General features: G+C 35.8%; 6 protein-coding genes across 7 annotated transcripts; 3 read left to right on the top strand and 3 right to left on the bottom strand.

Moving 5' to 3' along the window:
• The first annotated feature begins 1,635 nt into the window (after positions 1 to 1,635).
• Positions 1,636 to 2,475, top strand: LOC17897750. The gene is made up of 2 exons (XM_006304824.2): positions 1,636 to 1,746; positions 1,898 to 2,475. Exons 1-2 carry the CDS (start codon positions 1,740 to 1,742, stop codon positions 2,353 to 2,355), a joined length of 465 nt encoding a protein of 154 aa, XP_006304886.2. The 5' UTR covers positions 1,636 to 1,739; the 3' UTR covers positions 2,356 to 2,475.
• A 28-nt stretch (positions 2,476 to 2,503) lies between these two features.
• On the bottom strand, positions 2,504 to 4,938 carry LOC17897033 (shewanella-like protein phosphatase 1). Of its 2 annotated transcripts, XM_023790149.1 has the most exons (9): positions 4,656 to 4,938; positions 4,471 to 4,571; positions 4,150 to 4,263; positions 3,819 to 4,031; positions 3,587 to 3,722; positions 3,324 to 3,499; positions 3,137 to 3,225; positions 2,973 to 3,042; positions 2,504 to 2,881 (listed from the first exon to the last, which is right to left on the bottom strand). In XM_023790149.1, the coding sequence occupies exons 1-9, from the start codon at positions 4,849 to 4,851 to the stop codon at positions 2,795 to 2,797; spliced, it is 1,182 nt and encodes a 393-aa protein (XP_023645917.1). In that variant the 5' UTR covers positions 4,852 to 4,938; the 3' UTR covers positions 2,504 to 2,794. The 2 variants fall into 2 exon arrangements, with proteins under 2 accessions (XP_023645917.1, XP_023645919.1); XM_023790151.1 differs by lacking the exon at positions 2,973 to 3,042 and having other exon boundaries at positions 2,790 to 2,881; positions 3,106 to 3,225.
• Positions 4,939 to 5,321: 383 nt separating this feature from the next.
• Positions 5,322 to 7,594, bottom strand: LOC17899056 (laccase-3). Its single transcript, XM_006303566.2, has 5 exons — positions 7,466 to 7,594; positions 7,227 to 7,378; positions 6,892 to 7,136; positions 5,729 to 6,802; positions 5,322 to 5,628 (listed from the first exon to the last, which is right to left on the bottom strand). Exons 1-5 carry the CDS (start codon positions 7,586 to 7,588, stop codon positions 5,498 to 5,500), a joined length of 1,725 nt encoding a protein of 574 aa, XP_006303628.1. The 5' UTR covers positions 7,589 to 7,594; the 3' UTR covers positions 5,322 to 5,497.
• Positions 7,595 to 8,479: 885 nt separating this feature from the next.
• LOC17900257 (exocyst complex component EXO70B2) lies at positions 8,480 to 10,655 on the top strand. Its single transcript, XM_006303670.2, has 2 exons — positions 8,480 to 9,036; positions 9,134 to 10,655. Exons 1-2 carry the CDS (start codon positions 8,542 to 8,544, stop codon positions 10,439 to 10,441), a joined length of 1,803 nt encoding a protein of 600 aa, XP_006303732.1. The 5' UTR covers positions 8,480 to 8,541; the 3' UTR covers positions 10,442 to 10,655.
• A 118-nt stretch (positions 10,656 to 10,773) lies between these two features.
• LOC17899689 (GDSL esterase/lipase At1g06990) lies at positions 10,774 to 12,332 on the bottom strand. Its single transcript, XM_006304868.2, has 3 exons — positions 11,709 to 12,332; positions 11,339 to 11,600; positions 10,774 to 10,977 (listed from the first exon to the last, which is right to left on the bottom strand). Exons 1-3 carry the CDS (start codon positions 12,330 to 12,332, stop codon positions 10,787 to 10,789), a joined length of 1,077 nt encoding a protein of 358 aa, XP_006304930.2. The 3' UTR covers positions 10,774 to 10,786.
• A 4,613-nt stretch (positions 12,333 to 16,945) lies between these two features.
• Positions 16,946 to 17,809, top strand: LOC17899230. Its single transcript, XM_006306347.2, has one exon. The coding sequence runs from the start codon at positions 17,000 to 17,002 to the stop codon at positions 17,516 to 17,518; it is 519 nt and encodes a 172-aa protein (XP_006306409.1). The 5' UTR covers positions 16,946 to 16,999; the 3' UTR covers positions 17,519 to 17,809.
• The last annotated feature ends 4,691 nt before the right edge of the window (positions 17,810 to 22,500 follow it).

Raw genomic sequence — 22,500 nt, 5'->3', positions numbered from 1 at the left:
TTGTGTCCTCCAAGGTCCAAACCTGACCACTACCAAGATTTATTAGTCACAAGGTTTTTTTAAGAAATTGCGTAAAAATTTTAGCTCAAAATTTTTGGCGGGAAAATTTTTGTCGAAAATTTTTTTGGCGGGAAAATTTTTTTGGCGGGAAAATTTTTTGGCGGGAAAATTTTTGCCGAAAATTTTTGGCGGGAAAATTTTCGGAAGGAATATTCTTTTTGTTGGAAAGAATATTCCTTTTATCATCATGGGTTATAATAAAGGAGGGTAATTTAGTCATTTTGTACATTGAAGAGGGCATTTTTGAAAATGAACACCTAGAGAGGGTATTTGTAAAAAAGGTTATCATAATAAAGGTTAGTTGTGCAAATCTCCCTTTTTAAAAGGTATTTATATGGTATTTAAAATTTACACAAATAGAAAGATAATTTGTGTCTAAATATATAAGCTTACACATTTTTTTAATATAAATATCAATTTTTTTACTTTTTAATTTATCAAAAATACCCTTTTTCCATACCATTTTTTAAAAATACCCCTATTTCAAACTTTATAAAAAAAAACACTATAAATATTGAAATTTATCCAAATATGTGTGTAAACTTATAAATATACACACAAATTACCTTTATATATGTTTAAATTTTTATATATCTTTCATAAATAGCGTAAAATAACTTATAAATACCTTTTAAAAACCTTATAAACCCTTTAAAAACCACTTAAAAACCTTATTAAACTTGTAAAAACGATTTAAAACCTTTTAAAACATTATAAAATATTTGTATCAAATTTCCAAGTAATAGTTATTATATAGAAGTGCCTTATAAACCATATAAAACTTTAAAATTTTTCATATTTAAACATGGATATTTTTGAAAATGGATAGATAAATGAGGTATTTTTGAAAAGTGATACACCAAAAGGGGTATTTCTCAAAAATTCTCTTTAATTTTTTATAATTATTTTAAATTTTTAATGTTGTTTAAAAAATCTATTTGTATATTAATATTAAAAAGTAGATATACCATATTGCAACATCTTATGATTTTACTTGACACTTATCATGATCACGTGAGTTAGTAAATTTAATAACCAAGTTTCGACATATAATCTCGTTTAATTGTTAAACTTCAACCATAATTTTAATTTATAAAGATAAACCATAATTCTTATTTATCATTTATATACCCAAACCAACAAATAACCTGATTTAATCGTAAAATTAAAGTTTAAACCTTAATTCTCTTCTGTAAACAAAAAACGTCATATATTCTTGTTAATTATAAAATTTAAATCCCTATCTTATTGATAAACCAAATTGACATAACTGAAATTAGGTTATTTGTATATTTTATTAATAATATTTATTTTATATATTTTCTTTTTCGATAGGGTTAATAATATTTCTATATTATCCAAATATTAACAAAATTAGTTACGACATGCGTCAATATCTTATCAATTATAATTAACACGTGTCACGATCTTGTTAATAGCTGACTTTGAAAACCAAGGTCTATATAATAAGATTACCAAAAAAAACAAGATTCATATTTGGGCCGCAAAGGGTAGGCCTTCTATATACAATATGGGCTTTTAAGGACCATTTTTGTATTTATGAATTTGATGAGCACTGTACTTTTTTTTAGATCCGAGTCAACTCAACTCAGTCGTGGCTTCTCTCTTTTTCACCTCCGACAAAAGAAGCTACTCTCTACCTCGCTTCAAGTGATCCTATGGAAGGTTCTTCTCTCTGCTCCTTATTCTGTTTACTTCGTTTGAGGATTCGGATATCAGATTCGTTTTACTCTCTCTCTGTTGTCAAAATTATCTCTGGATTTTTGGAATTGGGGTCTGCTTTGCTTAATTAGTTAGCTGGATGCGTTATTTGCAGAGAACAACAACGCCGGGAGCGATTCTGACTCTAACTCCGTCGACGATCCACAAGACTATTACGAGCCGATCTCAGCCGTCGATCTAGACACCGCCAATGACGACGGGAGCGATGTGGAAGACAGTTATAATCCGATCGGCGGAGATGGCTTCAGCCACGGCATCTCCAACGGCCATTGTATGATTCCGGAAACAGAGGAAGGGATCTCTTCTATTAGCATAAACGGAGACGCAGAGAGCGAAGAAGAGGCGGAGATGGAGACGGAATCGGAGATCCGTAGAGCGTTTGAAGAGGACGAACGGCGTAGAAGATCACCGTTAATGGAGGAGAATACCGTTAGGGTTATGGAGGCAATGCGCGCAATCTCGTTCCCTGGAATGGCTCCTGATTGGGCTTCCGATGTTAATGAGGATCGTTGGATTGATCAGCTTCGAAGATTGAGATCCACTTCTCAATAACTCAACTCTCCTGATTTATATCAAACTCAATACTTTGTTCTCCGTTCAAGATCTTTCTCAATGTTCGTTTTCTCGAGTGTTGGTACAGCAGAATCGGTAAAGACATTTGATTAATTTTTAGCTACTTGTCATCACAGAATCCCACATATGGTTTGGTAACAAGAGTATTTCTAAAAGTGATACTAACCAGTGTATTTTTTTGCTATACAAACCCTTTTACTTGATGATTATAGTATGTTTATGATGACTCATCCATACAGATATATATATATATACATACGTACATACATAGAGTTCAAAAGTCTGGCCTCATCCAACTGCATATGCTAGGTCTTTTCTTTAGCTTCTGCTGCCCTGTTTTTATGTTCATCATGAAATATATGGCTTATAAAGTTTGAATCTTGAACATGGGGGTCTGGTTCTCGTCTTTCAAAGCTTTTTAAATGTAATCTGCAATTTGAAGTTCATGAAGTGTGTCCCTGTTGCTCCGTATGACTCTAGCTTTGTCCCCTATTATCTCTAGAACCTGAAGAAACAACAACAGAGTCAGTCATCATCTCCACGTGTAACAGAGACATAAAGGCGACGAGTCAAGAACCACTGAGATTGTTAAGAACCTCTGGTCTAGAGTCAAGAACACCACTGGACATTCCTACATCAACTCTCCATATGCCGCAACCATATTCACTAACAAGAGATAACCGTATTCCATTATAGAACTGTATGGATCTTGTGATTAAGATTTCTTACAAGTTTTTGGAATGGAGTTCAATAAATGTACCAGTTAACACCCGATAACTGGGGAGTATGCCCGACCACCATTGCCTTGGCACCAACAGCGTCAAGAGTGTCCCGGAGGATTTTACTTACCTGATAAAAAAACAATCAGGAATCACAGTAGTCCAAGCTGATGATGATACCTGTTGCGTTATCAGTTTTGAGATTTTTGGTTATTCAATTCAACTTGCCTGCTCAATTTGATAGTCTGCCAGCTCAGAAGTCTCTCTTGAATAGAGTCGGCTCCAGACCACACTGTCATATCCACGAGTCGCTATGAAAGGCATCTGAGGACTGTCTTCATAGTTAGTAGCACTTCTCATCCACGTAGAGACTTCTCTATTTATCCTCTCTACGCCATATGCAACTGCGCAAGAACATCATAAGCATGATGAAATTTAAAAGAACACATCCCTCAGCACTGAGACGATTGAGATAGACTGCTTATTCTTACCATGGTGAGGAAGGAGACCACCGTGGCAGAAGACCCAGTTATTAATGCGCAAAACAACTCCGTGACGCGCCAGTTCACATGCTAATCGACCCCCTGGTCTGAAAAGGACCGACCTTGCAATCACTCCCTTTTGCCTCTGTCCTAATAGTTTCCCAAGGCTTTTGGTTAACAGACAAGTAGAGAAAATGTAGAAAACTCAGTAAGGACACAGCAAAATGATGCCATGTAATACCTTTACTACATTCCACTGATCCCAATAGGTTTGAGAACTTCTCCTATCTTCTTTCCACTGTCTTGACTCAAAAATCCAATTAGTAAACGCTTTGTCCCAGTCTTGTGCATAGTCCTCCAAGTAGTCAAGAAAATCTGTACACTCATCAAATGCTCTCGCATCCACGTATCTGAAATCCCCTTCAACATTCATCGTCTCATGGTTCCCATTAACCTTTAAAATTGGAGAAATGAATTGCTCCTCAGTAAATTAAAATGTGCAAAGTGCACAAGTTGCTGTGTGTTTTTGGTAACACATACTAATCAAATTCAAGTAAGATAGCATTCAAAACCTGGAAAACAGCTCCACCATTAGCCTTGGCCTGAACATCAAGTGACCTTAATAAAGAAAGTATTGCAATTTCATCATCACCACGATCCAATATATCTCCTACCTGAACTAGCACCTGTAATTTTGGAGGAACTCATAAAATAGGAGGCAGTATAAGAGATATCTCATTATAAACTGCTAACGGGAAATCAAAATCGATCATAGTATATCATCTTAATTCTTAGCATATTCTTATCTTGACAACTAAAAACCAAACTTTCAACTAATGTAACAGAAACTGAAACTCTGCTGTTCCACTAGGGTCAGAAAAGTGAAGACATACAGTGTCTTGGCCGATCCACTGGTCTCGTCCATCGGAGCTCAAGACGCCGCCCAACTGAAGTGCGTCTCTGGCTTTACTCAGATCGCCGTGAAGGTCCCCAACTGTGAGAGCATAGCCACAACTTAGTTTTGTTGTCGTTTTAAACAAAAAAGATGTAAACTTTTCAGAATAATTTGGTAGCGAACCTGCAATGATACGGCGAGCAGGAGCAGAGACGAAAGTGGGTGGATCTCCATTGATGACAATCGGCTTGAGAGGAGCAACTTCGTTACGATTGGAAGTGCTCAACAAAGACGAGGAAGAACAAGAAGAAGGTTCTATAAGTTTCTGGGGATGAGAAGAAAGAAGCGGGAGTAAGGAATTGAGGTAAAGGGAAGCCATTGGAGGTGGAGAAGCAACGATCCACCAGACCTTTGATGAAATCACTTAACATTTGTGTTCCTCTGGTCTCAATTTTGTGACTTGTCTCCAAATGCATGCTCAGTAATCAAATCCTTTTTATCATATCTACTGGCTGAGATTTTTTTCCTTTAAATAAAATAAATAAATAAATGGGAAACCACAAAAGCGAAAAAAATAGGAAAAAGGACGGTCTTGTTTTTATAAGAAAAGGTCCCAAGAATAATTTTAGTTAATTTTAACCAAAAATAATAAGAACCTCTGCAAAAAAAAAAAAAATTGTAAGATGAAATATTAATATTGGAGCATCTAGAAGTATTTAATATATTGGTAGCCATAATAAATATATTTCAAATTTTATGGTAGCGATAAATGCTAATACTGTAAATTGTTTTGGTTTGAGATATGAACGTGTAATGGAGAGTTCATGGGAAACTAAAAAAACACTCTAGTACGTTCATTAGGAGAGGACGCAAATACATTTTAGTTCCAAATGATATTAACATATGACTCCTCTCAGTATATACACACGCAGAAAGAAGCTTTGTGGTTACGAAAACCCCACATAACCTAAAAACGAGACAAACATGAGATACGTTTGATCAAATGAGAAATCCAACGACCATATTTAGCATCTTGGGAGATCCAATGGCGGAGGCTGCACCGACTGGAGCTGACCTATTCCATTCTCAACTAGGAAAACCATCGCCAGCCCCCATCCTAGATGTGAGTCAATGTGACAATGCATAAACCATGCTCCTACAACATTTAAATTACAAACAACTGTCAGGAAAAAAAACAATTGGACTAATTTATATAGAGCGTCTAATCAAGAAGATTAGAGCAATGATCAATTCACCTGGATTATCAGCAACGAATCGGATGGCCACCCATCCACCTGGAGGGGTTCCGATGGTATTCCTCTCCGGTGGGTCAAACAGATTGAAGCTAGCCGGATCTCTCTTCGGGTCAAAATTCCCAAAACCTGACCCTACAACATAGAATTGGTACCCGTGTAGATGCATAGGATGGTTCTCAGGGGTGACAATGCTTGTGTCCTGCAGCACAATCTGCACATTGGCCTTGTACTTAAGCTTGTAGGCCTTTGTGGCCTTTACGGGTTGCCAAAGTCCACGACTTACGTTTCCTGTGTAATCAAATTGAACAGGAGGAACCGGCGGGAAATCTGATGTTATAATCCCGGGGATTCCTTGGTAATAGGCTTGCATCACAGAGTTAGTCCGAGGAAGGACGAATGAGACGTTGTTCATGCTTGCAGCAAACCGCGTTCCGTTTGGTCCCTGGCACCGAGGACTGTTCGGGTTGGCGCAGTTTATTAGTCCTAACCCAACTGCGAAAAATAGATTTTCGTCGATCTCGAGTGGCACTGGAGCTCTCGTCCAGTACCGCAAACGGTTGACAAAAGCGGTTGCAGTGGCGGTGTCATTGAACCCTGGCAAAACCGGGAAAACGGGTGTGATCTGGCCTTGTCCACTAGGTGCGTTAACGTATTCTATGATAGCAGTTGTGGTGGTGTTGTCAAAAGCAGCGTTTGCGCTATTGTAGGCCCGTGCAGCGATGTAATAGCGGCCAGGGCGTTGATTAGCGGTTATAAGGACGTTTGTGGTCTGACCTGGACCGAGCATGACAACGTTTGTGGTGAAAGGCTTTGTGTAAGCAGAATCTACCTCGACCACGGTGAGCGGGTGGTTGGCAACTGTGAAGAAGAGTTCTTGGTTCAGGGCAGCGTTGATGAGACGAAGCTGAACCGTCTCGCCAGGGACAATAGGAAACCTGAGGGTCTCTGGCTTAGAGCAGCGGTAGAGATCACCGGGTTGGCCATTGATGGTGTAAGCGTCTGAGACGTTTGGTGCTGCTCCTGTGAATTGGGCTAACCTCAGAACATCCATAGGGTTTCTATCCCACCATTCCCCTGTTCTCTTGAAATACAGATTAATATACTTATTCATAAATTTAAACTTGTTTGTGTATAAATAAAGTGTAAAGTTTTGATGAAATTACCGAGAATAATAGGGATATCACGTTTAGGCATAGAGAAAGGGTAAGGAGAACCGAGACGAGGGTAAATGATGAGAGCTCCGTAGACTGTGGCTCGAAGCCAATGGCTATGAGCGTGCCACCAAAGTGTACCTTCTTGGTCTTCGATCTTGATTCTGTATGTGTAGCTTTGTCCCGGCTGGATCGGACATTGAGTTATGTACTCTGGTCCATCAGCCCACGGGTTCCGCAGCTGTCGTAGTCCATGCCTGTCCCCAAAAACAGAGCATACATCAACATGTTTGTTTCTTGGATGAAAAGTTATCAACCAAAAAATTGAATCATTTGTTTATTTTTACCAGTGGAGACTGATGTTGTAGCGAGCCTTGTTGATGACCGTGATGGCTAGCGAATCACCATTTCTCACCTCGAGTGTTGGACCGGGGAACTGACCGTTCACGGTGATGGTCTGGTGAGTTCTGCACAGCCTCTTCACTGGTTTTGCCTCGATCTAGGTCACGTTGATTCAAACCATGGACGTGAATGTGATTAATTCATCTAAAAGAAATACTAGTCAAGTGAAGGAAGCTGAACTTACCACGAATTCACGGACGTGAAGTTCAGCGGAAGCGAGGGAAGCAAGAAAAGTGCAACAAACAAGAAGGAAAATGATAGATAAGGCGTAGATTCGCCCGAGATTTGTTGGATACTGAGACTTCATATCGTAGTGTTGAAGCTATCTGGTTTTTGAGTCCAGACGAAAGGGATGAAGATATATATATATACACACACAGGGACTAAGGGGGAAAGCAACTGAGCTTTGTGTGAGTTAGTTAGTTAGTGGACGTCAAACATAAATTTGAAAACAGAATGTGGAACTAGTAAAGTCAGCACGGAGGAGCAACAACGTTGATTTGGTGCAACCACTTGACTAATTAGGTACTAGGATTCTCTAATCATTGATTACTTAAGGATTTCAGTTATGAAATATCGATGCAATATTTTGTTTTAATTGATAGTCAGTCTATAATCAACCTAAAAATATGAAAATCTTTTTCTTTCTTTTTTCTGTCAAACAGGTAAACTATTATTTCCGATTAACATTTTATTATGTTTTGAATTTTAAATTTGTCTATTCTTAGACATATTTATAATTTTTTAGTACATATAATGTTATGTTTTACATTCCTTTACAACTATTATTTACCAAACTTTTCGATCCGAAAGTTTTAAAGATATGTCGTTGGGCCCAACGCTGAAAGTTTATAAGGTGACGAAGTCTTTGGCCCATAACTAATTTCCACGATTCTAATTTAGACCATTTATCTGGGCGTATCAAACCAACGCAGAACGCAGAACGCGGTCGGTAAGAAGCGTTAACGTTCTGGAAACACCAAACCAGACAGAACCAGAAAAAGAAAACAAAAATAGAAACGAAGAGAAAAGTCGTAGTCGTCGTCGTGGCAATATGAAACTACAGATTACATAAAAATACAAACAGAAAACACAACTAAGTCAGACATGGTTCCCGCGTCTAAAAATCTTATTTTTTCTCCTTGCGAAGACTTGTCCATATTATAGTTATAGTCTTCGTCTATGGAGGGAGTCTCTCGTCTTTATTCACCCAATTCCATAATTTCCTCAAATTTTTATTAATTCCCATAAAAACCATATATGGCTGAGGCTGGTGACGAGAATCTTTACGCCGCCGCCAGAGACATCGCTAGAGCCCTCGGCAAGGATCCAAGTGCCGCCGGAGATATCTTACAGATTCTCTCTGGCTATGGCGCTTCCGGAAACCGCGGCGGCGACCCTCGACCCACCCCATCCCGTGGCGGCGGCGCAAACCTTAACTTTGACCGATCACTTAACTCCTTGGAGAGACAGATCTCTGGCTACATCGTTGAAGATCGTCCCATCTGGTCCGATCCCGTTGACTCGCGAACCTTCCTCGACTCTGTTGATGAGTTAATTGCGATGGCCGGAGACTTGAGATCCATGGCCGGAGATCAATCCGTCGCCGTCTGTCAATCCCGTGCCGATGATTTGATTCAACAAGTGATGTTTAGGCTTCAGGAAGAGTTTGGATATGTAATGGACCGAGCCCCTGACACGTTTGACTCGGACGATGACTTCTCCGGCGAAGAAGACAACGACACAAACTACGGGGTAATTAAGTAATTTGAAATTCAATTCAATTTGCATATAATTTGGAATTAGAATACACAATTCGGGCTACAGTTTGATTTAATCTGAAATACTCTAGGTAATTATAGCCCGTCCAGTCACAGATTACAAAATCGTGATCGAGGCGTTAGAATCGAGCGTTATTGGCGATCTAAACGCGATCGCTGTGCGGATGGTCGCTGGTGGATTTGGAAAAGAGTGTTCAAGAGTGTACAGCAGCCGACGGAGAGAGTTTCTAGAGGAGAGTTTGTCGAGGTTGCATCTCAGAGGATTGAGTATGGAGGAAGTGCAAGAGACTCCATGGCAAGATCTTGAAGACGAAATCGACCGTTGGATCAAAGCTGTCACTCTGGTCTTCCGCGTTTTCTTCCCTAGCGAGCGTCTTCTCTGCGATCGCGTTTTCTCTGATCTCCCTGTTTCCTCTGTAACCGATCTCTCTTTCATGGAAGTTTGCCGCGGGACGACCACACAGCTTCTGAATTTCGCAGACGCGATTGCTTTAGGGAGCCGTTTGCCTGAACGTTTGTTTAAGGTTATGGACTTATACGAAGCGATGCAAGACCTAATTCCAAAGATGGAAACGCTATTCTCTGATAGATACTGTTTGCCGCTAAGGCATGAGGCGGTCGCTATTCATAAACGGTTAGGGGAAGCGATTAGAGGGATCTTTATGGAGCTTGAGAATTTGATCCGTCGTGACCCTCCCAAAACCGCGTTTCCTGGCGGTGGGATTCACCCCATCACACGGTACGTGATGAACTATCTGCGTGCGGCCTGTAAATCGCGGCAGTCGTTGGAGCAGATCCTTGACCAGACTGGGGACGAAGCAGGACCAGATACGAGTCCTTTGTCAGTGCAACTCACCTGGGTTTTGGAGCTGTTGGAGAGTAACTTGGAAGGCAAGAAAAGAACTTACCGTGACCCGTCTTTGTGCTTCTTGTTCATGATGAACAATGGCAAGTATATTCTTGATAAGGTGACGGATAACGAGCTCGGTTCTGTCCTGGGAGAAGATTGGATTGTGAAGCACGCGGCGAAACTGAAGCAGTACCATTCTAGTTACCGAAGGAGCTCGTGGAACCAGGTGGTGGGATTGCTAAGGACCGAGGGTCCATATCCCAAGTTAGTAGAGAACCTTAGATTGTTCAAATCCCAGTTTGATGAGGTGTGTAAGGTGCAATCTCAATGGGTTGTTACTGATTTGCAATTGAGGGAGGAGTTAAGAAGCTCCGTTAACGGAATTGTGTCACCGGCGTACGAGAATTTCATCAGAAGATTGAAGGAGTCGCCGGAGATCAATGGGAGGCGTGGAGAGCCTTTTATTGCTTATACTGTCGAAGATTTGGAGGTGAGAATTAAAGGGTTGTTCAAGGAAACCTCAAGTTGATTAAATTAAATATGAAAAGGAAATGATTATTAGTTGACAAATCTGTCAAATTGTGAATCATTCTGTTTTTTTTTTTTTCTCCCTTGGGTAAATAATGGATTGGGCGTCAGCAAATTCGATTATACGTAGGTCTTTTTTGTGTAAGTGTTTGATTTGCTCTTTTCATGTAAAAAAACTCCAAACGAAGCTACTCACATGCATTGTGCTTTACCGATAGAGTTGCAAGTATTGGTACACACTACGTAGTATAAAATAGCACATGTAAGAAGGGAATATATATAGATTGATTAACCTCCTTAATTACTCCACAAATTAACATATGAAAGGCAAAAAAAACAATGAAAATCAAGAGAGTACGTGGAGAATTTGTTCAACAAGACTGAGGCTGACGACTATGTAAGCAGCTTGGGAAGGATGAATGTCGTCCCAGAAGAGGAACTGGTTAGGGTCACGACAAGTCCGAGTTAAAGCATTGCACAAGTATGATAACTCCATCTCTCCTGTCCCGCAGCATCCTCTCGTCGTTTCCTTTATTCCTGTCCCTTTATATCATCAGTCACTTTACTACTTTGTAACAATACGCAATATTAATTCCATTTTCTTCTATTCGACTTTCATTATTTTTTTTCCTTTGGTAAACAATTATATTTTCAAAACCTGTAAAATATTAAGTGGGGCATGCGTGACATTGGATGAAACAATGGACTATGGTTTGAGTTTGATTGTTTTTTTTCTTGTTTTGCATTTATCTAACTTTTTTCGTAATCTATTAATCCCATATAACAACCTCATATTTATATAACAATAATATAATTTAGAAAGGCTGTCAAAATACAAATTTGTAGATTTAGTGCGAAACGTAATGTGCATGGGGATGAAAGGGAAACGTAGCGTTACCGTATCTTTGGGGATTAGTAGCCATGTCAAACAATGTTCCGTAGATATCGCCGTAAAAGATGACACTGCCGGTGAGATTGGATTGAATATCTGTTAGGGACTTGTTAAGCTTCTGGTTAAACTCCTGTGAATCCGAGTTTTGTTTGTCAATGCATTTTCTCTCGTTCTGTTTTTGCATAGCCATCGTCATCTGAATCGGTAAACACCCTACCGGCGGTAGTCCCAACACCATTATTCTTCGGCACCCAATATCATATAGTTCCTATATCATACATCCAACATAACAAAAGAAAAAAAACAAATATTATTGAATCAAAATTCTTACACATAAGCAAAAGAGTTCAAAAATATGATAGAAATTGTTATTTACTTGAACGAAGTTGTGTACACTCGAGAGAATGAAACTTTGATATCCATCAACGCCGAGCTTTTGGCGAGGAGAAGGAGTGTCGTAGAGATTTAGGTTGAAATCGTTAGTTCCTGAGCTTACAATCACCAGAGCCTCGCTGACTATACTGGCCGCTTTCTCTTCTCCGACGATCTGACTCAGCCTTGCCACGTAGCTTCTGAGCATATCCGCCTGTTTAGAGACTGATAGGGTCGAAGTTGCTCGATCTGTGAGGTTGTCGTAACCGGAACCGGCCGAAGCAAAGCACACTCCGGTGAGGATATCGGAATCTGACAAATGCGGGTCGAGGAAAGGAGGAACGGTGTCTTTGATTCCCATAAGAGATGCTATGAAGTCAGGGATGAGTTTACCGTTGGAGAATCTTCCGGTAGCGTTATGGCCGGGAAAATTGCAACCGTAAGGAGGGAAATTAGCCCGTATGATGGTTTTGATGTAGTTGTTGTTGCCGGTGTCGATTGTTGAATCGCCGAACACAAGGATCGCCGGGAACATTGATACGTTAATGTTGGCTACATTTGTATGGCATGTCGTCGATATTAGGATTGTAGTTATGACCATGAATATAATTATTACATGGATCAACATCTTGTCTCTTCTTCTCTCTTTCATTTTTCTACCCTTTTATATACCTTCTGATTATAGAGTCTCTACTATTTTTATGTGTCATATTAATATGCCGTTGAATTATTGACTTTTTGGTCAGAAACTCCTGACAACGATTTTACATGGGCCGATAAAACGGGCTTCACTTAGAGCCCATATGACTTTTGAACTTTATAGTTAAATTGCTGACGCCTGAATTATTATAATTTATTTTTTTGTTTGCAAATCTGAGAGTTGACAAACGGTCAATAATAAGCCTTACAGCCAAAAGATTGTCTGTACATATCCTCTGCAACGTTAAAATACACGTACAACGAAATTAACGAGATCATGCAAAACCAATACTGTATATATTTTGTATATTTAACTAGGTTCGGATCCGCGCTACAACGCGGAGGAAATAATTACATATATATAACTTTTAACGGATTAGAATATGTTACATTTTAATTTTGTTAGAATGCAGTCGATTACGGTAAATCATATATTTTTATAATATGTTTAAATCAAATAATAAAAGAAAAAGCGAGTAAATAATCATATACTGAGTTTTGATACAATTAAAAACACGGTGAAAATTTAACAGCACGAAATAATATTTGTCGATAAATTATTCATTTTGACTATTTTTGTAGTAAAAGTAGGAATATACGTAAAATTTACATATTTACAATATTGTTTTTTGAAATTCCAACTCGTAACAGAATTCATTTCGTAAAAAACATTATTCGTAACTCGCTTTATCATTATAATTGTGATTTTAACAAACTACCCGTGAATTATCTAAAATTTACGTATTTTGATATATAATATATTTTATCAATAAAAATTATGTCTCCAAAATTACATTTATGTCGTCAAAAAAACATTTTCAATATTTTAAATTCTAAATGTTTTATATATTTGAAAATTATATTTATAATATTTTGAAACTATTTGAAATTTTAAATATGCTCATGTAACAATGGTTTTAATATTGGTCATACTTATAATGATTTTAAACCATTGTCCAAAATATTTAACCGAGTGTAGTTGAGTATTATATGTCCGTTTTGAAAAATTCAAATTGCAACATATGCAAAAAAAAGTTAAATTTTTATTAAATATTTATATTATATAGTATAATATCATAAATTAAAAATAATATCAAATAAAAGTGAAAGAAGAATAATATTTTTTAAATAGATTGTATTAAATTAGTTAGAGAAATATTAGTAAATCATATAATTAGTTATGGAAATAATACAATTCTAAAATTAGATTTGGAAAGTATCCGGTGTATGTATCCAAACCCATTAATCTATCCAATTTTAAAAGATCCAATTACAAATTTTGGGTAATTTTTTGAAATTGACCCGACCCGAAATCACTTTTTGTACTTTTTTTTTACTAATATAGGGATGTGGTTTTGTAATGTTAATATTTTGGTAGAATCTCTTAAAAAAAAAGTAGATTTCCTAAATTGAACTAACACGGAAACGAGTTTGGAATAGAAGTTCGTGCAGCATGATCATATCAAATTAAGATTACGATAATTATTTACGCTCCAAAAAAACACAAAAAAAGAAAGAGATATTGCACACGAGGGTAAATCTAAACAAACGTGTGTTCTAGGCTGGAGATATCTCCAATATCTATCTATGCTTATAACTTTAAATTATTTGATTGGGTTTGTCTTTATTCGATCAGGTACGTCCCCCCTTAAACACCATTTCATTCCATAATCTTATATAATTAATATACGTTGGTTTTTGGAATAAAAATAAATAAAAAGAGTGGCTAAAATCAAATCTTCCTCGGCGTTGGGGGGATAAGTATATATAAGTAGTATTATACTTTTCTATTAATAATGTATCAGTTCTTTTTTTCTAGTAATAAGGTCAGCAAGGACGTGTGTAATAAGAAGTATGGTTCAAATCATTTAACCGCAATTTGAATTATGATTAGTTGTTATAGTTAAACGCATAGAACGACGAGAATTGAATATCTCACTTTTGTTTTACAAAATTTCCAAATGAGTTTGAATAATCACTTATTAGTTCACGTTCAAGCTATTCAAGGCTAATGTGGAGATTGTGCATGTACTCAATTACTCATGATCAGTTCGTATGGAACATGTTTCATATTCCCCACGTATAAAGATAGTATAGTTAATAAGAGGCAAATGGAGCTAGCAAAAATATTTATGATTAATTTGGACAGATTAATGCTCTTAAAATGATTTAACATATCATCCTTTTTAAATATTGCAAACTTGATTAAGTGGTTGAAGATCCACCGTGGAAGAGTTGTGAAATTGTGGAACAAGACAGGTTTGCCTCACGTTCTTCAATTATGATCCCACTAAACATTTTTTAAAAGATTCATAAGAAAGATTTATAACACATTGTGCCGCATGCACACACACCCAATTGCAAAACCTAATTAATCTGTGTTCTAATTATAAAAGTTCGCCACTCTCTCATTAAACATACTCCATTAATTAAGAAACTTTATTAATCTCGCAATATTTAATATGTTTTTGGGCGCCTATCGTACGTCGTCGGTGCCTGAAACCTCCGTACGACGAAGCTTCTTCGTTCATGTCGATATCGTTAAATCGTTTCAAAGATTTATTTTCTGCCACCAAGATTTTTCTTGTTTTAATTAATCTGTACTCTTAGCGCTGCTTTTGTTCATCATTATTAATCATTTGGTTTTTCAGCATTCTTATTAGTATGTTTCTGATATCTTTGTTTTGTTTTGTGTTCCTGAGAAGATGTTATGAAGTTAATTTGCAACGTGAATGCATTGTGAGAACCTAATTAATTATTTTACATTATAGATCCTCAACTTAGAATTTAAATTAGACTGAGGTCCTCTTTTTTATTGGAAACCAGTTTTATATACAGTTTGGGGTTACGTGCACTTACTATTTACGAAAAAAAATTCAAATAATTAATTTTATCATCAAAAGTTTAAAAGTACGTATATAAACTATTAATGTGGTCCTGCGGATTACTTGTCCCCTGATCCCCTTCTCTTGCTTAATCAAGTAAGCGTAAATAGTCATTAAACACCGAGACCAACAGGTCTTCAACTGCATCTGCATGTAATCTATATATCCCCCCGCAAGTTGTATATTTTCTTAGTTAAGTTTAAGTACATACTAACGTACGTACGGTATTGACTTTAATTAGAGCGAGAATCGTCATTAACAATAAGTCTTAAAAGCAACACAATAATTTAATTTTAAGTACTAGTAGTATGAATAAACATACTTAAATGGTTCCTACGTTTGACAGTGCTATTAATATGGTTTAACTCATTTGAATAATAACGTACGTAAACTAATTTATTTTTCTATATAAGCGAATAATATGTAGTACAGCAATATATATTTTAAAGGAGAAATACATTCGTATAACATTGTCTGCATTATACTACTATTGTTTTGTCCTTGAAGACAGCTGTTTTACTTACGGGGATTTATTTTATTTTCATATTTGATGTTAATTAACTTCGTTGAACCAATGCTTAAGCTTACATATTAATATTTTAAGTAAAATTGGGTATTTGATCCTTGAACAACCGTAACGTAATATATATGGGTGTTTTAATTCATACATTAACGGCATGCAGTTATTCAAATGCGCGACCACATTAGTTAAAAATATACTAATTGTTGAAATTTAAAATAAAATCGAAAGAAAGTGCAGTTAGTTATTAAAATAGCTTTCTATATAAATGCGGATGTTGACTGCACCACTATTTTTGGTGATTAGCTAGTGATTATAATACTGGAGGATTCCATAATTTTACAGATCTTGCATAAGCCTATATATGCAACTCCAAAAGTGATATAGCTTGAGCACACGCAACGAGAAAAATGTAGTTATATGGAATATTAACGACAGACAAAAAAAAACTTATATTGAGTAGAAAAAGTTAAATGGATTGTTACTTCCAACATTGATACCAAATCCTACTCAAGTATCCGTAATCTATAGTACGCTTTAAATTTAAACGGGTAAAATAGATCATCCTTTTTCAGTTTCCAAGTCTTTGGTCATTGTTTCACATTAAATAATTACGAGTAAGTTTATCTCATCCCAACACGCTCCTAGTTTCAAGATTTGGTATTATTCGAGTAATAATACAAAAATAAAAAGAGTTTTGTTTTATCAAAATTTGTCACATAGCGTCTCTGAATATCTCTCTACTCGACTAATTTCGACATTTTCCTTCTAATTGTTGCTTTGATTATTTACTATATTAATCTCCCTCACAGAGATTCAGCTCAGAGATCTTACATTACCGAACTGCAGAGAGTAAACAAAAATCATCACATGTATACTAAAATATCTTATAATCCAGAATAAAGCCAAATAATAGAAATGACTTTGATGTATATATGGAGATAACTTAGTTATTTAACACATATAGTAATGTTTTAGGAGGAGGGTGGATTCAAGTTAATAACGAGAAGACAAGAGGGCAATTCAGTCATTTCAGGGTCCGTAGACGTATGGTCAAGCCCGCTTTGGTGTTTATGTAAAGTGTTGGCTCCTATATAACCTCGCCTTCTCCAACTTGTTCTTCCCCATAAATTTGATTAACTATCAGTTCAATATATAATAAATACACAAAAAACAAATAGAGAGAGAGAGATGGGAAACAGCATAAGGTGTTGTCTAGCTTGTGTTCTTCCATGCGGAGCACTAGATTTGATCAGGATCGTTCATCTAAACGGCTACGTTGAGGAGATCACACGGTCTATAACCGCCGGAGAGATCCTCCAAGCGAACCCCAACCATGTCCTAAGCAAACCATGTTCTCAAGGAGTTGTCCGCAAAATCTTGATCTTGTCCCCTGAATCTGAGCTCAAGCGAGGAAGCATCTATTTTCTTATCCCGGACTCTTCCTTGCCGGAGAAGAAAAGGCGGAGAAAGGACGCTCCTCACCGTAGTAGAAAGTCTCTCAACAACCCTAACGTCGTCGATTCCACCCAATCCGGAGACGTTAAAGGTGACGATGAATGTGTGAAGTTGTGCGACAAGTACTTGGAAGAAGTTGTGTCTTCTGAGTCCAACGGTAAAGAACACCGTCATCGCCGGCGGCACAGCAGATCGGCGTCAGTCTCCACGTGGCGGCCTCACCTCGACAGTATCTCTGAGGATCTTAATTAATTCCTCTTTTTTTTTTCCTGTCTGCTTCTAGCTAATGGTGTTTTTTTGTCCGGAAGCCGGATTCTTATGTTTCGAGAGATCATTTTCTTTTAATTTTTTTCTTGGTTTTTTGGGGGAAAATTTCACAAAAAAAAAAAGAATTATAAAATGTGGATAGGATCTGTGTTACAATGCTGTTGTAATATTTTCTGAGTCACCTGAGAATGATTGTATTTTCATCCTATAATCATTGATCAAAAGGCGAAGCACATATGGCCAAACTTTCATGTGGTAAAATTTCGGTTGGACGGACATTTGTAAACTCTATTTACACATAAGTAAAAAAACGGACGAACGGTTTGGAAAACTTGAAAGAAAAAAACATGAATGAAATGATCAATGATTAATGATCAAATGTTTTGTTTAACGGAAGTACCACTTTGAATGATTATACTTTAATTATATAAGTTTGGTAGTTATGAAATAATATTTGATAATTATAGTTAGTGTGCAGGTTTTCACATGTAAGTGGACCAATCGAAAAGACTTTGAAACTGAAAAAAAAAAAGCAAAGAAAGAAAAAAAAGGAAGACATACCTTCCAGATTAATTGTAATATATAAACATCAATTAATCATATAGACAAAAAGAAAACGACTAGTAATGTAATTCTGTAAACCATATATACAAGTGTGACAAGAAAGTTTACCAATGATTATGATTTAATTTATGAACCAACACAAATAATTAAGTAAGTGAACAGTCTCATCTTCTCGTACATATAGTGATCATATACTCACCATGATTTAAGAATTCTATAGTGTGTAGATTTGTTTTTCAATTTTGAGCTACCGATGTTTTTAAAAATCATACACTGTAGTATAAATAAGTTAACAGTACTTTAATATGCATGATTAAAGATTCTGAGATTCGACTCGTTTAAACATGTCAGGTGTGCTAAATAATATATTTTCACAAATTCAAACCTAAAAGAGATTTACTATTATAAGATTTTTTTAAAAAAACACGAATTCACTGTCATCAGTTACATAAAAAATTAAGTAAGTTTGATGGCATTATTCAGCTGGAAATGTTAAAATATAATTAAGGAAGTTCATAATTTTTTTTTGTTATTGGACAAAAAGGTTGGAGGATGTCTACAACTACAAGTTAAGATATTTTTATAGAAAAAATAAATTATTGCAAGAAAATATCAGAACTAAAGACTAATATATGATTCATCTTATTATTAAAATAATTTAAGAGAAATGATTCCAAAAAAAGAAAAGATAAAATGAAAGCTGGCGAGCCCATCTGAATCATCTGCCTTCACATGGATTCCCTCTTCTATGCCCCATCTCTCTCTATTAGACATTCATTTTTTTCTTTCTTTTGGTTTGTTTATCACTCTTTCTTTTTTTTCTTTCTATTTTATTCCATTTTAGATTTCTTCTAGCTATGGTCGACGAATTACTATTTAATATATTTTTTGTTTTGAATAATCAAATATATAATGTGTATTACTATGTTTGGTCCAAACAGCCCATCTTCTCCATACGCCCGAGCAATTAATGCTTCCAATTTTACGTACATAAATATTCATATATCCATGGTTACAGTTTATGTGTCTGAAAATTGATAATGCAAGAAGCTGTACGTAGTTTTCTCTCATAGGGAAGTCAAAATTGAGGGTTTCCTCTTTAATCTGTTCTTGGTTTGGTTATTATATATATATACTGATCAGCTAATATTTAGCTAGTATCTAGTGCAAAAAAACTCAAACGTAATTCCTGTAAATATGAACATATATAGGAGTCAGGACTATAGGAGAGTGACCCACTCGTTCTCACAGTTATCGTGACGCTACGTTCTGATATCTCTCACGTCAAAGCATGACACGTTCGTTGTTTCTGTCCACATAATAGCAACTTTGAGATCCCCCACATTCATGGGAATAAACGATCCCACTTTCTATTTCTCGAAATAAACTTGGGGGAAAAAAGTAGCCTTAATCAATGTTCAGTGCAATATACACACTAGTCGATCGCTAATTCGCTGCGTACGTGTCTGATATTAAATATATATATTTTTTTTTTTTTGTAAAAGTGCTTTCAATTTAAAAAACTTATGTTCAATGGGCTACATATTTCCGGATATAGGCCCATACAATAACCCATTAGGGCCCAATCCACAAACATCCAATTTAACTAAACCAAACGAAATACAAAACCGACTCGATTTTGCAAAACCGGAAATTAACCGATCACTGCAAAACCCTAATCTGCAGACGTAGAACACGTCGCAGCCGCCGCCCAAAACTGCAGATCCACGCCGGAACAGGTCCTCCGGTGTGCCTGGACGTCGCGAGTCGAACGGAGGAGGTGATCAAGGATCAGTTTGCCTCTCCGCCACCGTAGAGAAGTTTCGAAGAGGAGGAAGAACCCGAGTTGTTCCGATACCGAGAAGACTTCAGGCTTGATGGTGAGATTGAAGGCAGTAGGGAGTAGATCTCGGATCTATTGACAGTGGTTTAGCTTCACCGGACCGGAGCCGACCTCCCCTATCGAACGGCGGCCTCATAAAACCTCCAGGACCTCTAGTCTCCAGATCTAACTGTCTTCTTCCTCATTTCTTGCCGTGAAGTCTTCCTCCTCCACTCTGCGCTGCTACACCACCGGAATCAATGGTGTCTCACAGAAGCTTCTCCTCTCCACTTCTCCCTTGGTTTTGCTCGATCGTTTTAGAAAAAAAGATGGAGCAGATCAAGGATGAAGAACCATGAGCCACGAAATCCTCAACATCGCCGGAATCGACGGAGGATCCTACCAACGGAGCAAGAGATTCTGCTCAGAAGAAGGAGAGATTTGAGAGAGAAATCGCCGCGAGTGGATTTCACGCGATCGATTTCTCCCTTTGATAAACAAGAGTTTTAAATATTGATAGATAAGAAACACATGCATTTAGAACTCAGGTTAAATCCGATTCGTTAACCACTTATATTATGATTTTGAGCATTGAAATTTGTTGGAAGAATTTTTAGGGTTGAATTACGAAATATCCAGTTAGGTTTATGCTAATGCTATCCTCTGTATATATGTATGGCCGGGACTGGGGTCTCGTATTAAAAGCACATCTTTCAATCATAGCTCTTTTTATGAGATTTATGATTTATATTTTTTTAAAAGAGAGTATAAAAGTAGGTTTTACGAGTACAAGTGTACAACAGACAAATTGATTAACATTTCAGAATAGTTATATGATTTTGATGTTTTCCATGATTGACTATTGATTTGATGTTAGTCGTTTTGTTGATAACTATGGATGACTAAATAATTCTTGTGTATGGAACTAGCTAGATGACCTTTTTTCTATGTAAGCATATATCTATCTTGTAAAGAAAAAACATGAATATTAAGCATGTGATACAGTTTTAACATTTTATTTTATTGTGTAGATTTTACTTATAACACATGTTCTCCTCCATCCATAAAATATTTTGCTATCACCAACTGTAGAAAGTATAATTCTTCTAAGTTTTGTTAAAAGGTTAATAACAAAAAGAGAAGTGAGAAAAAAAAGAGAGAGATGAAGCGTATTTGTTGCTTCTATTTACTGTTTCCGACATTGGCTGGTTGATGAAGCGTATTTTTTTTTTCTTTTCTTTTATATCTATACTATTAAAGCTGAAGTACACAATAAATTTACACTATAGTTTCAAAATGAAATAATTATCATTTCTAACTGGGTTAACACGCGGATCAAACTAACTAAACGGATATGTTAATCGGGTTTAGAGATTTAATCTCCATCGTTCATTTTTCAGTTGATAAAAAAAAATTGGTTTTCAATATTAAAGGAAAGATAATTATTACGTTTGATATTTAACTTTATTTGTAAGATACAATGCCTAAAATTTAGCTTAATTGGCAAGATTTTCTTAATTTCAAATATTTTATAAAGATCTTGATCGAAATTTTAAACATTGAGTATTTTAATATTTGTTTTAATATAAACCATTCCATGTTTTCTTAGTATGCAATATTCAATGTAGTTGACTTTTTAAACTATTTTAATTTTTAACTTGACCAACCAAATCAATCTATATTAACATTTTTTAAATACATTTGATAATATAACTTTTTATTTGTAAGATTTTTATAAATAAACTTTTGTCATTTCATTATATATTAAAAATCTATACTATTTAAGCTGAAGTATACAATTGTTTTACACTAATGTTTTCAAATGAAATAAAATACATTCTTAATCGGGTTTACACGCGGATCTAATTAATCATTCGGATCTATTAATCGGGTTTAGAGATTTAATCTCCATCGTTCATTTTTTCTGTTGATAAAAAAAAATTTTGGTTTTCAATATTAAAGGAAAGATAATTATTACGTTTGATATTTAATTTTATTTGTAAGATACAATGCCTAAAATTTAGGTTGATTGGTAAGATTTTCTTAATTTCAAATATTTTATTAAGATCTTGATCCAAATTTTAAACATGGAATATTTTAATATTTGTTTTAATAGAAACATGAAATATTTTAATATTTGTTTTAATAGAAACATGGAATTTAAGATTATTTGGTTTAATAGAAACTAACAATTTTTTTGGAATTGCCATTCAATATAGTTAACTTTTTAAACTATTTTAATATTTAACTTGACCAACCAAATCAATCTATATTAACATTTTCTAAATACATTTGTTATTATAACTTTTTATTCGTAAGATTTTTATAAATATATTTTTGCCAATTCATTATATATATATAATTTGAAGGATTATTTATTAAGAAATCATTATCCTATTCGATTTTCTTTAGCACAAAATCTTATTTTGAAATATGTATTATGGTAAGATCAATTTTGCACAATAAGATCAATGCAAAATCACCCAAAAAAAAGGCTAAAATATCTCGACTAACACATAATTTCCTTTTTAATAAACTCTTTTAAATGTGTAACACAAACAAAAAAAGAGGAAATATTTTC

The sequence above is a fragment of the Capsella rubella genome, unplaced genomic scaffold (assembly GCF_000375325.1).
Source record: "Capsella rubella cultivar Monte Gargano unplaced genomic scaffold, Caprub1_0 scaffold_1, whole genome shotgun sequence".
In the NCBI taxonomy this organism is placed as follows: Eukaryota; Viridiplantae; Streptophyta; class Magnoliopsida; order Brassicales; family Brassicaceae; genus Capsella; species Capsella rubella.
The sequence above is the reverse complement of the archived record's forward strand: the minus strand, read 5'-3'. Positions and strand labels throughout refer to the sequence as shown.